Source organism: Arvicanthis niloticus, chromosome 3 (genome assembly GCF_011762505.2).
Source record: "Arvicanthis niloticus isolate mArvNil1 chromosome 3, mArvNil1.pat.X, whole genome shotgun sequence".
In the NCBI taxonomy this organism is placed as follows: domain Eukaryota; kingdom Metazoa; phylum Chordata; class Mammalia; order Rodentia; family Muridae; genus Arvicanthis; species Arvicanthis niloticus.
The window spans coordinates 1,089,828-1,102,965 of NC_047660.1; the positions used below are offsets into that span (position 1 = coordinate 1,089,828).

The 13,138-nt window shown below is 35.9% G+C and overlaps 1 protein-coding gene across 4 annotated transcripts in view; it reads left to right on the forward strand.

The window, feature by feature from the left end:
• Positions 1 to 13,138, forward strand: part of Nalcn (sodium leak channel, non-selective) — a 276,023-nt gene that overhangs the window by 117,969 nt on the left and 144,916 nt on the right. For all 4 annotated transcript variants that reach the window (XM_076930524.1, XM_076930522.1, XM_034498721.2 and 1 more), the window contains exon 12: positions 9,355 to 9,522. In XM_076930524.1, coding sequence (XP_076786639.1) covers positions 9,355 to 9,522 — 168 coding nt within the window. The remainder of the gene's footprint in view (positions 1 to 9,354; positions 9,523 to 13,138) is intronic.

The window sequence follows — 13,138 nt, forward strand, 5'->3', positions numbered from 1 at the left end:
CATTACCCCCAGAAAACCCCTATCCCATCCTTTCTCCTCCTTTTTGCTTTATATCATTTTAATCATGTGCAAGTATTAAGGTCCGTACGAGGCTGAGGAACTAGCAATACAATAGATACAATTAGTCAAGGAACAAACACGACAATAAACACAGCTAGTTAATCTGTTTTTGTAATGTTATTCACCAAGAAATAAAAGAAAATTGATGTAGCTAATTCAGTAGATAAAAATCATCAGATAAAAACTATGTGATAAAAGCTCTTAGCAAACCACCAAGAGAAGTAACCTTTCTTAACATAAGTTATCTATGAAAACCTACAAACAACAAGGATAAATGGATGACTATTAATGTCAAGAGAGAGGTAAGCTATCTGTGTTACTGTTTCTACTTCTGTCCAGTATTTTTTGTAACCCAAACTGGGGTAACAGAATCAGAAAAAAAGCAAAGAATTAAGAATTTGTAAATGAGAGACAAAGAGAAAGAAGAGAGACGAGGAATCTGAGATGGAAGTACAAAACAGTTTCAAGTGATGCATTTGTCTACAGAAAAATTATGAACAAACCTACAGACATGTTTTAGGAAATAAGAATTTACAGTAATATTGTCAGACATGGGATTAGTATACAAAATCCATAGTATTTCTACATCACAATTGATGGAAATTTAATTGAAAATAATTTATTCAGAAATACAGAAGGATGTCTAGGTACACATTTCAAAAGGATATGCAAGATCTTTGGGAAAAATTAGAAAGCATTACTAAAACATGCAACAAGACAATAAAAAATTTTGAAAAAATCAATAGATATGTCTTTGACAACAGCTAAATCTCTATATAAAGATATATTAATTTTGGCTCACAGCTCTAAGGACTTGAGTTTATGGTGATGGGTAAAACATAACTATGGTAGCAGTACACTCTGTAGGAAATCCATACCAACAGTTTGTGTAACCACAAACCATAAAAGAGGGAAAATATTTCTGAATTGGAGGAAGTATAACTTTCACAGGCCCAATCCTATTTATTCCAGCCAGGCTCTCACTAAAGGCTGCATGCGTAACCTAAAACTGGTACCATAAGCTGGGAACCTAGAGTTCAAAACATGAGTCAAAGAGACATTTTAGATGCTAACCATAATCAAACCTTACATGTGTTTGGGCCTCATAGTTATTACAGTGTATATGACTGAATCATCAGCCAGTGTGCACACTTGGGAGTTTCTGACACAGCCAACTTCATGAATCATCTCACCCCTAAGACTCTGGTGTAGTGACAGCATACTGTATAGTTCAAAGAAAACTTTTGAGATGAATAGATAAGCAATTCAGATTATTATTATAGTAGTCTTATTTTTATCTAACACAACAATGTTCTAATCTTTTAGAAGTATATAAAAAATTAATTTTCAGAAGAAACTTACCTAATTAAAGTTTTCCCAGAGAATGAAATTATAGTTAACAAAATGTCAAAGATTACTGCAATGTCAGGATGGCATTTTGTATAATTTTATCATTTCTTGTTATTAATTTATACCAATATAGGTGTCAAAATTTGTTGAAACCAAAATAAATGATTTGTTATAATTAATTTAATTTTAACAATTGTTGTAAGAGCAGATGGCTTTGCAGGTATACAGAAATTAGTCCAGAAACTAAGGCTTTCTACAAGGTGGCAAAACAAGTCTCTACATTTTATGAGAGTCCTTGTGCTTACAGCACCTCTCACTCACAGACCAAATAAAAGGGCTGTGGAACATCATGGAGCTCTAAACCAGGTTCACCTCTTGTTGACCAGATATAATGGCAATGCATTCTAGAACATGGACAAGTAGAACCACTAACTTTCATGCCTTGAAGATAGAGACTGGAAAAACTTTCCAGTGTTAGAGAATGAACAGTAAGACCTATTGCTTGGAGGCTATGCCATACAGAAAGCTGTGGGCTGCAAGAAATAAAGAAAGACAATCAGCCTACATGAAAGATAAGTCTAGACTGTCTTATGGATTGCTGAAAAGAGAGGTTGTATCTACAGTATCAAGAACCAATAGCCTCCAAAACACACACACACACACACACACACACAAATTTCAAAACCATAAATCTTTTTTAGAAATAGGGTGAAAACCTAACTTAAATGTGGTTTTTATGGAAAGGATCTTTGGGTCTTTGGGAAGAGGGTTGATATTAACCTTATCTAAGACCACCAGGATGGAGTCTCCAAGACTGAACATTGTAGGATTTTTAAGAGGTAGACAAATTGAAAAATACATATTCACACATGTTTCTGATTTCTTGCCATGTAATATTGTACCACCTTGGAACACTGGCAGCAAGGTGGGTACTAGGTGTACCCCTTATGCTTTGAAACAGAATTGTGAGCCCAAATAAACCTATTTCTTTATGTTTACCCCACTTTGTGGCACTGTGTTATTTACAACTTGAAACAGCCCAGCAGAGCATGTTTCCCCCAAAGGAAATGAGAGATGAACATTTTTACTCTTGGTTTTGAGTAGTTAATCTTTTCGTAAGAAACAGACACAGATATTCAGAACATATAGATACATATGTATGTGTGATTATCAAATTCCAGAGGAAATAGTGATTAGAAACAAAATTGCAAAAGATTCTCTGGAAAAAGAGTTAAAGAAAAAAGGAGGGCTGGGGAGATTCTGCAGTGGGTAAGTACTCTGTACAAGTGTGAAATCCTTATGGTTCACATTTCCATAACGAGTAGATCTGGGCATGGTGAGACAGAGACAGATACAGAAGAAACTCCAGAAGCTCATGGGCTAGTCACTCTGGCATGCATAGTGTCAGAAAACAAAGAACCATGTCTCAAACAAAGTGGAGAGCCAAGATTGACATCAAGGTTGTCCTCTGAATGACCTCAATATGCTGTCATGCACAAAAACTGTGCACAGTGCTGCTTCAAAGTAAGTTTTTTTTTAAAACTGTGAAGACATATGATTCTGTTCAGTTATTAAGAACCCTGGCTGCTTTTCAAAGAACCTAGGATCAATTACCAGCACCTACATGATAGCTCACAACCTTCTGTAACTCCAATTCTAGGAAATCCAGTGCCCTTCTGACATTCATGGTCCCAAGTCATGGATTTCATGAAAAAGCATACATGTAGGCAAAACACCCACATACTTAAATATTCCTAAATAAATAAAATCTTTTAAAAGAAGAAATATTTTCTATATATCATTTTAAGTGTTATCAAGAAATGTAACAAAAATATTATTGGAAAGTTATTACAAAGCTCATCTTAGTTTTTTAAGAAGGTAAGATTCTATTTGAAAGTTGGCAAGTTCTACATGGATACTGTCTTAGTTCACATTACCACAGACTGAATAAATTACACAGTGAAAAGATTTATGTGGGCTTGTGGTTCTGGCCCAGGAACAATAAACCACATCTCATGGCCTTGATGGAAAGACTCCCAAGGTAGTGGGCATGAGATAAAGAGAAAAAGAAGCCCCATAAGAGATTTAGCACAATCAACTTTGATATCAGAGCCCTCTAATAATAATCCACCATCCTATCAGTACATTGAGGGGCCAACACACTGGAAGGCTGAAAGCTAAGCATGACAGTTGGATGCCTGCTCCACATACACACAAACTCTTTGCTCATTGGGATTTTCAAAAACCTCCAAGATTTGACAAATGCTTGAGTAGTGTTTGTGGGAGTCTTTGCAGGTAGTTTGACTCTGCAGACAGCCTAGCCACCTTCAGTTTATGTAACCAATAGCAAAAAAAAAAAAAAAAAAAAAAAAAAAAAAAAAGTTATACCGTGTCTCAACTATCATGAAAGCTGAGTTCACATAAATATTTTGGAATTGTTCATGGCAAAGGGGCTCTCAAAGGGCTCTCTCAAACTCACCTCCTGGATACTTCTAAGAACTTTGCTATATTCCTCTAAATTCAAAGCCTCTGCCAAACCTCACAACACACACTAATATAATTAAGTATTTTACCCAACCCTCTTCTGTAAATTCTGACAGCTATCCCAGCGAAAGGCTAAATCTATAATCACAAGTAAATTCGTATTGTTTTACATATATTTGTATTATTAAATGTTAACTCTTAGGAGTTAGTACCGTTTCCCAAAACTTTACAATGTTAGCTTGTAACAATAGACAGATTAGTTTTTTAATATTATTTTTTATTATATTTTACTTATTCACTTTACATCTTGCTCACTGCTCCTCTCCCAGTCACACTCTCCCACAATCCTTTCCCATCCCCTATCTCCTTCTCCTCTGGAACTTCAAGTCTCTGTGAGGCTAGGTGCTTCCTCTCCCACTGAGGCCACACAAGGCAGCCCAGCTAGTAAAACATACCCCACATACAGGCAACAGCTTTTGGGATAGCTCCCATTCCAGTTGTTCAGTACCTACATGAAAACCAAGCTGCACATCTGCTACATATGAGTGGGGATGCCTTGGTCCAGTCCATTATATTCTTTGGTTAGTGGATCAGTCTCTGAGAGGCCCAAGGCTCCAGAGTAGTTGGTTCTGTTGGTCTTCCTGTGGAATTCCTATCCCCTATGGCTGAAATCCTTCCTCCTATTCTTTCATAAGAGCCCCCAAGTTCCGTCTACTGTTTGGCTATCTGTGTCTGCATCTGACTGAGTCAACTGCTGATTCCAGTCTGCAAGTATAACAGAGTATCATTAATAGTGTCAGGGGAGCCGGGCGGTGGTGGCTCAGCCGGGCGATGGTGGCTCACACCTTTAATCCCAGAACTTTGGGAGGCAGAGGCAGGAGGATTTCTGAGTTTGAGGCCAGCTTGGTCTACAGAGTTAGTTCCAGGACAGCCAGGACTACACAGAGAAACCCTGTCTCAAAAAAAAACAAACAAACAAACAAACAAAAAAACAAACAAACAAACAAAAAATAGTGTCAGGGGTAGGTGCTTGCCTATGGGATGGGACTCAAGTTGGGCCAGTTATTGGTTGGCCATTTCCTCAGTCTCAAGTCCATCTTTGTCCCTGCATCTTCTATAGATAGGATAAATTTGGGGTTGAAAGTTTTGTGGGTAGGTTGTTGTCCCTATCACTCCATTGGGGTTCCTTCCTAGCTATAGCAGGTGACTACTTCAGGTTCCATATCCCCAATGCTGCGAGTGAAAGCTAAGGATATTCCCAATGATTCTTGGGCACCTCCCTTATCCCAGGTCTCTGTATCTTCCTGGAGATGCTACCTACCTCCCCACCCCTGTCAGTTGCAGATTCCTATTCATTCTCATGACCATCTGGCCATCCTTCCTGTTCCTCCCCATATACCTGCCCCCCCATTCATCTCTCCTTCCCCTCCCCCACCCAGTTCCCTCCTTCCATCTCCCTCTTTTTTATTTTATTTTTATTTTATTTATTTATTTTTATTTTTTTTACTTTTTAAATTTTTTTTACTATTTTATTTTATTTTATTATATATTCTATTTTAAACACCCAATTGAGGATGCTTGAATCTCACTTAGAAATGGGAATAACATAGACAAACTAATTTTAAGGGGAAGTATTTAATATCAAGATAATCCAGAATTGGGAATTCAAGAACAAATTTGACAAGAATATTGGTCCTTAAATGAATCACATAATAGTTTGCTAAATCATTTCCCGTATGATTTAGTGTCTTTGATAAAGGTACAATTTTTCCAAAAAAATGAATACTAAGCAAATTAATTTGACTGCAAGTAAAGTCATTATCAGCTTGACAAAGAAGTCTGCACTTCAATAGCAGCAAAAAATTACAAATGAATTCTACTCCTCCATCTTCACCTAGACCCCTACAAGGTATACTGAACTTTATGTAAAATGCTCTATCTTCACATGAAGCCAGAATACAAACTTAACATTGCTTCCTGGGTTGAAAAACCATCAAGAAATTGATTTAACAAGACATCAGATTTTTGAAATGTCTGGATCCTTGGAAGAAACAATTCTATCTGACAAAATACAGGTCTTAAAAATCTAGAGGAAGTTACAGATTTCTTGGAGAAAATTAAAACAGTCAAACTGATAGGTGAGCTGATAAACATAACCAGAGCTATACTGGAAAGTTCTTCTCTAATATTACAAGATGGACAGAGCCCAGGTGGTCTTTACAGTAAGGTCTGCCTAATTTCAATGCTCTGCTCACTCTTATTTAAGTAATTATAGATCATATTAAATCTATAAAATTCCATAGTGTAATCTATAATGTTGACCAGATCTGACAATGTTTCAATAACTGAAATTACAGGCAAGGCTCACATGAAAAAAATAGAAATAATGTATGATTCAATAAAATCCATGGGTGATTCTTATTATCTAGATTCTAAAATATATTCCAGGAATGAATAAGTAATGCCTTTTAGGAGCCTTCATGATATATATCATTGCTTTGATGAATAGCAAAAAATGAAAATCTGCAGCCATTAATAATCAAGCTTCATTTGGACCATTGCATACAAATACTGATGGTGCTTTCACTATAGATAATAAACCCGTGTTATTACCACTGCACTGTGCAGTAACTGCCTTACAAGTAGATCTCTACAGCCAAGGAACCAGTTTAAACTACAAAGCAATACAAAAGTATTTCATTTACAGATGGTATATACACATTTCTAATGCGACCCAAGAGACGTTATTAAAAATATCTAAGTTAATTTAGTTATGAAGACATATAAAACCAATTAGAAAAATCAATAGTTTTTTCTCCTCTGGATGTAACTAGGTGGAAACACACATATACACATATATAGTATATGCATATGGTAAATATAAATATATATATACATACATACATAAATTTTTACTAAAGAATATAGAAGGAGATTCAAACATACTGTTTTCTGGCTGTAGTGACTAGGTTCTAGTTTTCAAATATACTTGATTTATTATTTTGAGACAGGGTCTCTTCTTGAAGATCCTTGTGCCTCTGCCTCTCCAGTCCTGGGATTACAGGCTTAACCCATCACACCAGTTCAAAAGTTAAACCTTTAAAACAACATTTGAAGACAGATGTATATGAAATGGTAAACTTTATAGAACAAAGTTCTAAACTAAACTATTGAATAAGGAATAAATATATTCAGTACATTTAGCAGACAAAGATTAATGACTTCAATATAAGCAACTCTCAAAACTGATAAGAAATAAAAATCACAGAACACTGACAAGGTTATGAACAGCAAAATATAATTACTTTAAAAAGAAATTAACTCTAAGTGATCAATACAGACATTTCTGCATGAGAAACATTACATCTGATTGTGCTGTTGCAGATCAAAATGGTAGGATAAGAGCAACTTTTCTACATTGCTTTGATGCAAATGTTTTGTTAAAGGCTTTGAAAGTGACCCTTTACTTTTCAAACTTGAAAGCATACAAGTCTGTGTTTAGGACCCTCTCCCATAATGCTAATTGTGGAAGTATGTTTTTATACTTACATGTATAAAAGTCCTCAGTAAGCAAGGCAAGGTAGCACACACCTATATGCACTCCATATAGTTTAAAGCAGGAGAGTGGTGAGAGAGAAACCATCTTGCCTTACTGTCTTGAAAGCGAAAACTCAATCAATTACTGATGTGTAGGAGAATAATTAGGTGAACCTTGTTTTTGCAGTAATACAGTATTCGTGTTTTCCTAATGATTTCTACAAATGCTGTTAGTTAATTAAAATGGAGAATACTGAATGGAATTAATGGTAAACACCTGGAAAAGTATGCAGATGATGCAGAGGTCCCCTTTTCTTTAATCTGTAGGGGTAGGATGCTTGTCAAAAAGAAAAGCAATGTTCAGAGTGACGTTTAAACTGCATGCCCCAAATGTATTGTTACAATTTCATGAGTGTAATGTTCCTGTCATAAACAGTAGCTCCTACCTCCCTGTAGACAGTCTGTTCCTCTGGCTCTTACAATGTTTCTGTTTCCTCTTCTTCAGTGTTCTCTGAAGCTTCAGTGTAGCATTGTATTGTAGATGTAGCAGTTGGGGCTGAGCATTTCATTGGGTATTTTTCTGCATTTTCACTAGTTATATATTTCTGTAACGGTCTCTGCTAAAAAAGAAGCATCTTAGATGAAAGATGACACGTACATCTAGGAGCACACATAAAAGTATTTAGAATGCAATTAGAAATTAAAACACATTGCCTTCCTGAGTGTTCAGAGTGGAAATGTCCATCAAAAATAGAAAGCAACCAGAATATACAAACAAGTTTACCTTAAAATATAGTCTAAATCTTTCTGCATATCTAAACTTACCATCTGCATTGCTTCTAGAATTCCATTTCTTAATGTATGACTATAATTCCATTTCTCTACTTTTTCTGTATATGAGTGGAAGAAAACTCTTTATAATACCCAATAATGGCTTGGAAAAAATGGATTTAATTTTTAATAATTTTACAGTATGAGATATATTATGATTAATATTTTAATATTATACTAATAATTAATATGTTAATGTGTAATAGAATATAATAGTTAATACAATAACTATTTTGATTACATTACTATTTTAGTAATTTGCAAATATGAGAAATATAATATGACTAATCCTAACACTCAGTCTCATGTCCTTTAGTTAGAAGTTAATATAGTATTGCCTATTTTAATTCCAATTATAACCTTTTTGTATAAAATAAGAAGCATTATCCTCAGAGTAGGTAAAGAGTAATGTTTTTACTTGCTGCCTATATTTGTGTATTTTTAATATTTAGTATTTTAGTATTTAGTATTAGTATTTAGTATTATGTATTTATAGTATTGTTATTTTCAATATCGTTATTAGAAGTTATGTGAAAGATTTTTTAAGTGAGATGAATATTATATAGAGAGGTATGCTGTTTAGTCATAATAGTATAGTAGTAGATAAATTTATATACACAAATTTCTTACTAGAGTCTCTATTTCTCTGCTTGTTATGTACTTTAAATATTAGATGAATAAATGACATTTCTGGTGGTCTAAAATAGCTTTGATCTCTTGTGTTTTAACTGGTGTGTTTCAAACACAAGTTTTGTAAAATGTTAGGACTGGAATGATAGCTCAATGGTTTAGAACTCTGGCAGCACTTACAGAAAAGGAGAGTTCAGTTCCCAGGACCCATGTCCACAGTTCACGGCTGCCTGCAACTCCAGCTGCAGGAGAGATCTTACGCCCTCTTCTGGCCTCTGCAGACAACCACACTCACATGTTCACATACACAGATATAGAAATAAATTAAAATGTTATTCTTGTCTTATGTGTGTGGCCTTTTACTTTATTACAGTGGCTGAAACTCACTATTGATAAATTCATGAGAAAATTGCTGGGTGTTCCATCTTTAATGACAGTTTTGGTGTCACCTTGTTCTTCTAGGTGGCTTTTACAGTCCTTTTTGACCTGGAAGCACTTCTGAAGATATGGTGCTTGGGATTTACTGGCTACATCAGCTCATCTCTCCACAAGTTTGAACTACTGCTTGTTATTGGGACGACTCTCCATGTGTACCCAGATCTTTATCATTCTCAGTTCACATACTTCCAGGTAATATACTGCAATTACAGCTGATGAATATTCCTGGGGCAAATGGAAATCACTTACTGTAACAGCTACATACAACCCACATATTTAGAGATATGACTTTGAGGAAGATTCAATGCAATTATCAGAAACATTGAATTAAATTGTAGTCATTGTTTTTAAATTGCTGGAAAATCAGAGTAATATATTCAAATCTTTCACCAAACTTCTCCCAATTAACAGTTTATGGATATATATACTTATATACATAGATATAACATGCATCTATTTTTAGATATCAAATTTTAAACCTAATAAAATTTTGGCACAAACTTAAGGGAGAAGACATATGAGTTTATTTCAAGTGTATATAAAAAAGTTTCCTTGTAAACTTTTTTACTAAGCAATAATTTACAGTGTGTTGAGACCCACACTGCCCGGCTTGGGGGCCACTGTGTCCCACCCAAGCTGCTGCTCCAGTCTGCAGGCCAGGGTCTAGCAAGAGAGAGAGTGGGGATGGATGGAAAGAGACGCGAAGAATGGAGACAAGCCAGGGGGTCTGATCAAGTCTCAAGTCTCCTTTATTGAAGGGAAGTCCAGGGTATTTATATGCTTTGTCACGTGCCTTGTAGGTGTGGATACCACATGTGCCTTGCAGCAAGGGGCACTAAACAGCAAAACAAGATATGTGGGATAAACAAGATGTTTATCAGAGTGTGCTCAGCTGTTGTAGGCTGTTGAAAAACAAGTCTCTTGTCAGGGTTTATGGCTCAAGATGGCTGCAAAGATGATAGCTGCTTTTTGCTATGAGTCAGCTCCCAACAATGGATGCTTTAAGGGTTGTAAAATTTATCCTCACAGATTTACATTCATCTTACATTATTACTTATAAATGTTTCTTTGTTTTGTGATAGTTAAATGATTGTAGTTGTAATTATTCTTTTATAAAAATTGTGTATCTTTTTCAAATGTGATATTTTAGATAGCAATGCCTTATAATTACTAAATAAATGCTAATTATTAGTTACATTTTGTAATCATTTGGTTCTAGAATATGCTCATTGTACTATTAAATTCATGACAAAATGATTATTAAAATGATCACATGTAGCAGCCTAATCAAAACTGTTTCAAGTGCATTCAAATTTCTGACTTGCATTTGTATAATTTATAATGGGAATATCAGAACATACATTGATGTTCTACAAGAAGATATTCTTAAATAGTTGAGGAATAAAATGGCAGCAGAATTTTAAATACTAACTTAGAGAAATAGGATTTTAATTCCTTAGATCAGTGGTTTTCAACCTTCCTAATGATATAAACCTTTAATATAGTTCCTCATGTTGTGGTGACCCACAACCACAAAAATATTTTTGTTGCTATTTCATACCTGTAATTTTGCTACTGTTATGAATTATAATGCAAATATTTTGGAGATAAAGGTTTGTCAAGGGGGTCACGACTCACAGGATAAGAACCATAGATAAAAGAAAATACATGCCAACTTCATGATATTAGTTAGGTAATAACAAATTCATCATATTTCAAACAATGATAACTTTAGCTCTCATAATCTAACTTATAATAGCATAGAACTGCATAAAAGGCATGAAACCATAATCCACAGAAATTAAAAACAAATAGTCCACAAACCCAGACTGTAACTTAGCTTTTACAAACCAGAACCTGTTAAGATTGTGAGGTGCTTTGATGGCTCTGGCTCTTCCTCATAGCATCTTTGGTCTTAAACACCTCATCACTTACAGTGTCCTGTCATTAGCTTTAGAAACCACTACTGAAGTAGTTTGTACAAGAATTTTCATCATGTTTAAAAATATCTGTAAATAAACATGCATACCAAATGTAATAGTTGACCTTGATTGTCAGCATGATTAGACTAATATCCAACTAGGATATTAGTAAGACACATCTCTGGATATGTCTGAGTGTTTGTGCAAATATTACCAAAGAAGACTAGCTAAAAAGACTCAGCCCTATAGGTGGTAGTATCACATAGTCTAGAGACCATTAAGGATTAAATCACCACAGTGGAGCAAATCCTTGAAAACTGTGAGTCAGAATAAATCTTTTCTTATTTGTTCAGGGACATTTTTTTTGTCATAATAAGAGAACATTGCCTGTCACAGTTGTTCTTAGGACACTATTGTCTGGATTTGAACATGTTCTTAAACATCTTTTGCCTACATTAAGAGAAATAATTATATATGATATGCCTGAGAGTTAAAACAATGAAGGTCTTGATTGCAAACCTATTGATCATGTTAAGAAGACTATAATCCAGGCACATGGTCCCAGCATTCTAGAGGTGGGGGGTTGTTCACAAGTTCAAAGGCAGGGTGGGATTGTAGCAGGAATTACAGAATGAAAAGCTGGCACCTAGACCACAAAGCATAATGTTGATTCAGCTTCATTTCTCACGCCAATTTTATCAAATGTTGCATTAAGATTTCAAGTATGCATCTTCACGACTTATTCAGTCATACATAGCATTAATTTATGTGATATGCTGCAAGCTATGCATCTATTCTTCAATAAGAGCAATAAGGTTCAGCAGTATTTCCTGTTGAATCAAATCTAGGGAGGTAGCTAAGCTATAAAAGGCAAAATTCAGAGGCTGAAGGTTGTAGAGTTTCACAGGGACTTTATTTCTTTGCTTCTGTGTTGATTTCTTTCTTTCTATTTATATTTACTTTTATTATTTTATTATTTTTTTACACTCCAGATTTTACCCCCCCCACCATCCACCCTCTGACTGTTCCACATCTCATACCTCCAACCCACCCCCTGTCTCCACAAGGCTGTCTGGATCCCCTATCCCCCACCCCATCTGACCTCAAAACTGCCTGGGGTCTTTAGTCTATTGAGGGTTAGGTACATCATCTCTGATTGAACACAGACCCCACAGTCCTCTGCTGTATATGTGTTGAGGGTCTAATATCAGATGGTGTATACTGCCTTTTTGGTGGTTCAGTGTTTGAGAGATCTCGGAGATCCAGATTAATTGAGACTGCTGGTCCTCCTACACTGTTGCCCTCCTCCTCAGCTTTTTTCAGCCTTTCCCTAATTCAACCACAGGGGTCAGCAGCTTCTGTCCATTGGATGGGTGCGAATATCTGCATCTGACTCTTTCAGCTGCTTGTTGGGTCTTTTAAAGGGCAGTCATGCTAGGTCCCATTTTGTGAGTGCTCCATAGCCTCAGTAATAGTGTCAGGCCTTGGGACCTCCCCTTAAGCTGGATCCCACTTTGGGCCTTTCGCTGGACCTTCTTTTTCTCAGGCTCCTCTTTATTTCCATCCCTGTAGTTATTTCAAACGGGAACAATTATTGGTCAGCGTTTTGACTATGGGATGGCAATCCCATCCCTCACTCAATTCCCTGTCTTCCTGCTGGAGGTGGGCTCTATAAGTTCCCTCTCCCTACTGTTCAGCATTTCATCTAAGGTCCCTCCCTTTGAGTCCTAAGAGTCTCTCATCTCCCAGGTCTCTGATGGATTCTAGAGGGTCCCCCCAACCTCCTACCTCCCTATGTTACCTATCTCCACTCTTTATGCTGGCCCTCAGGCTTCAGTCATTTTTCCCTCACCTAATACCAGATCAGGTCCTCTTTGTCCCCCAAC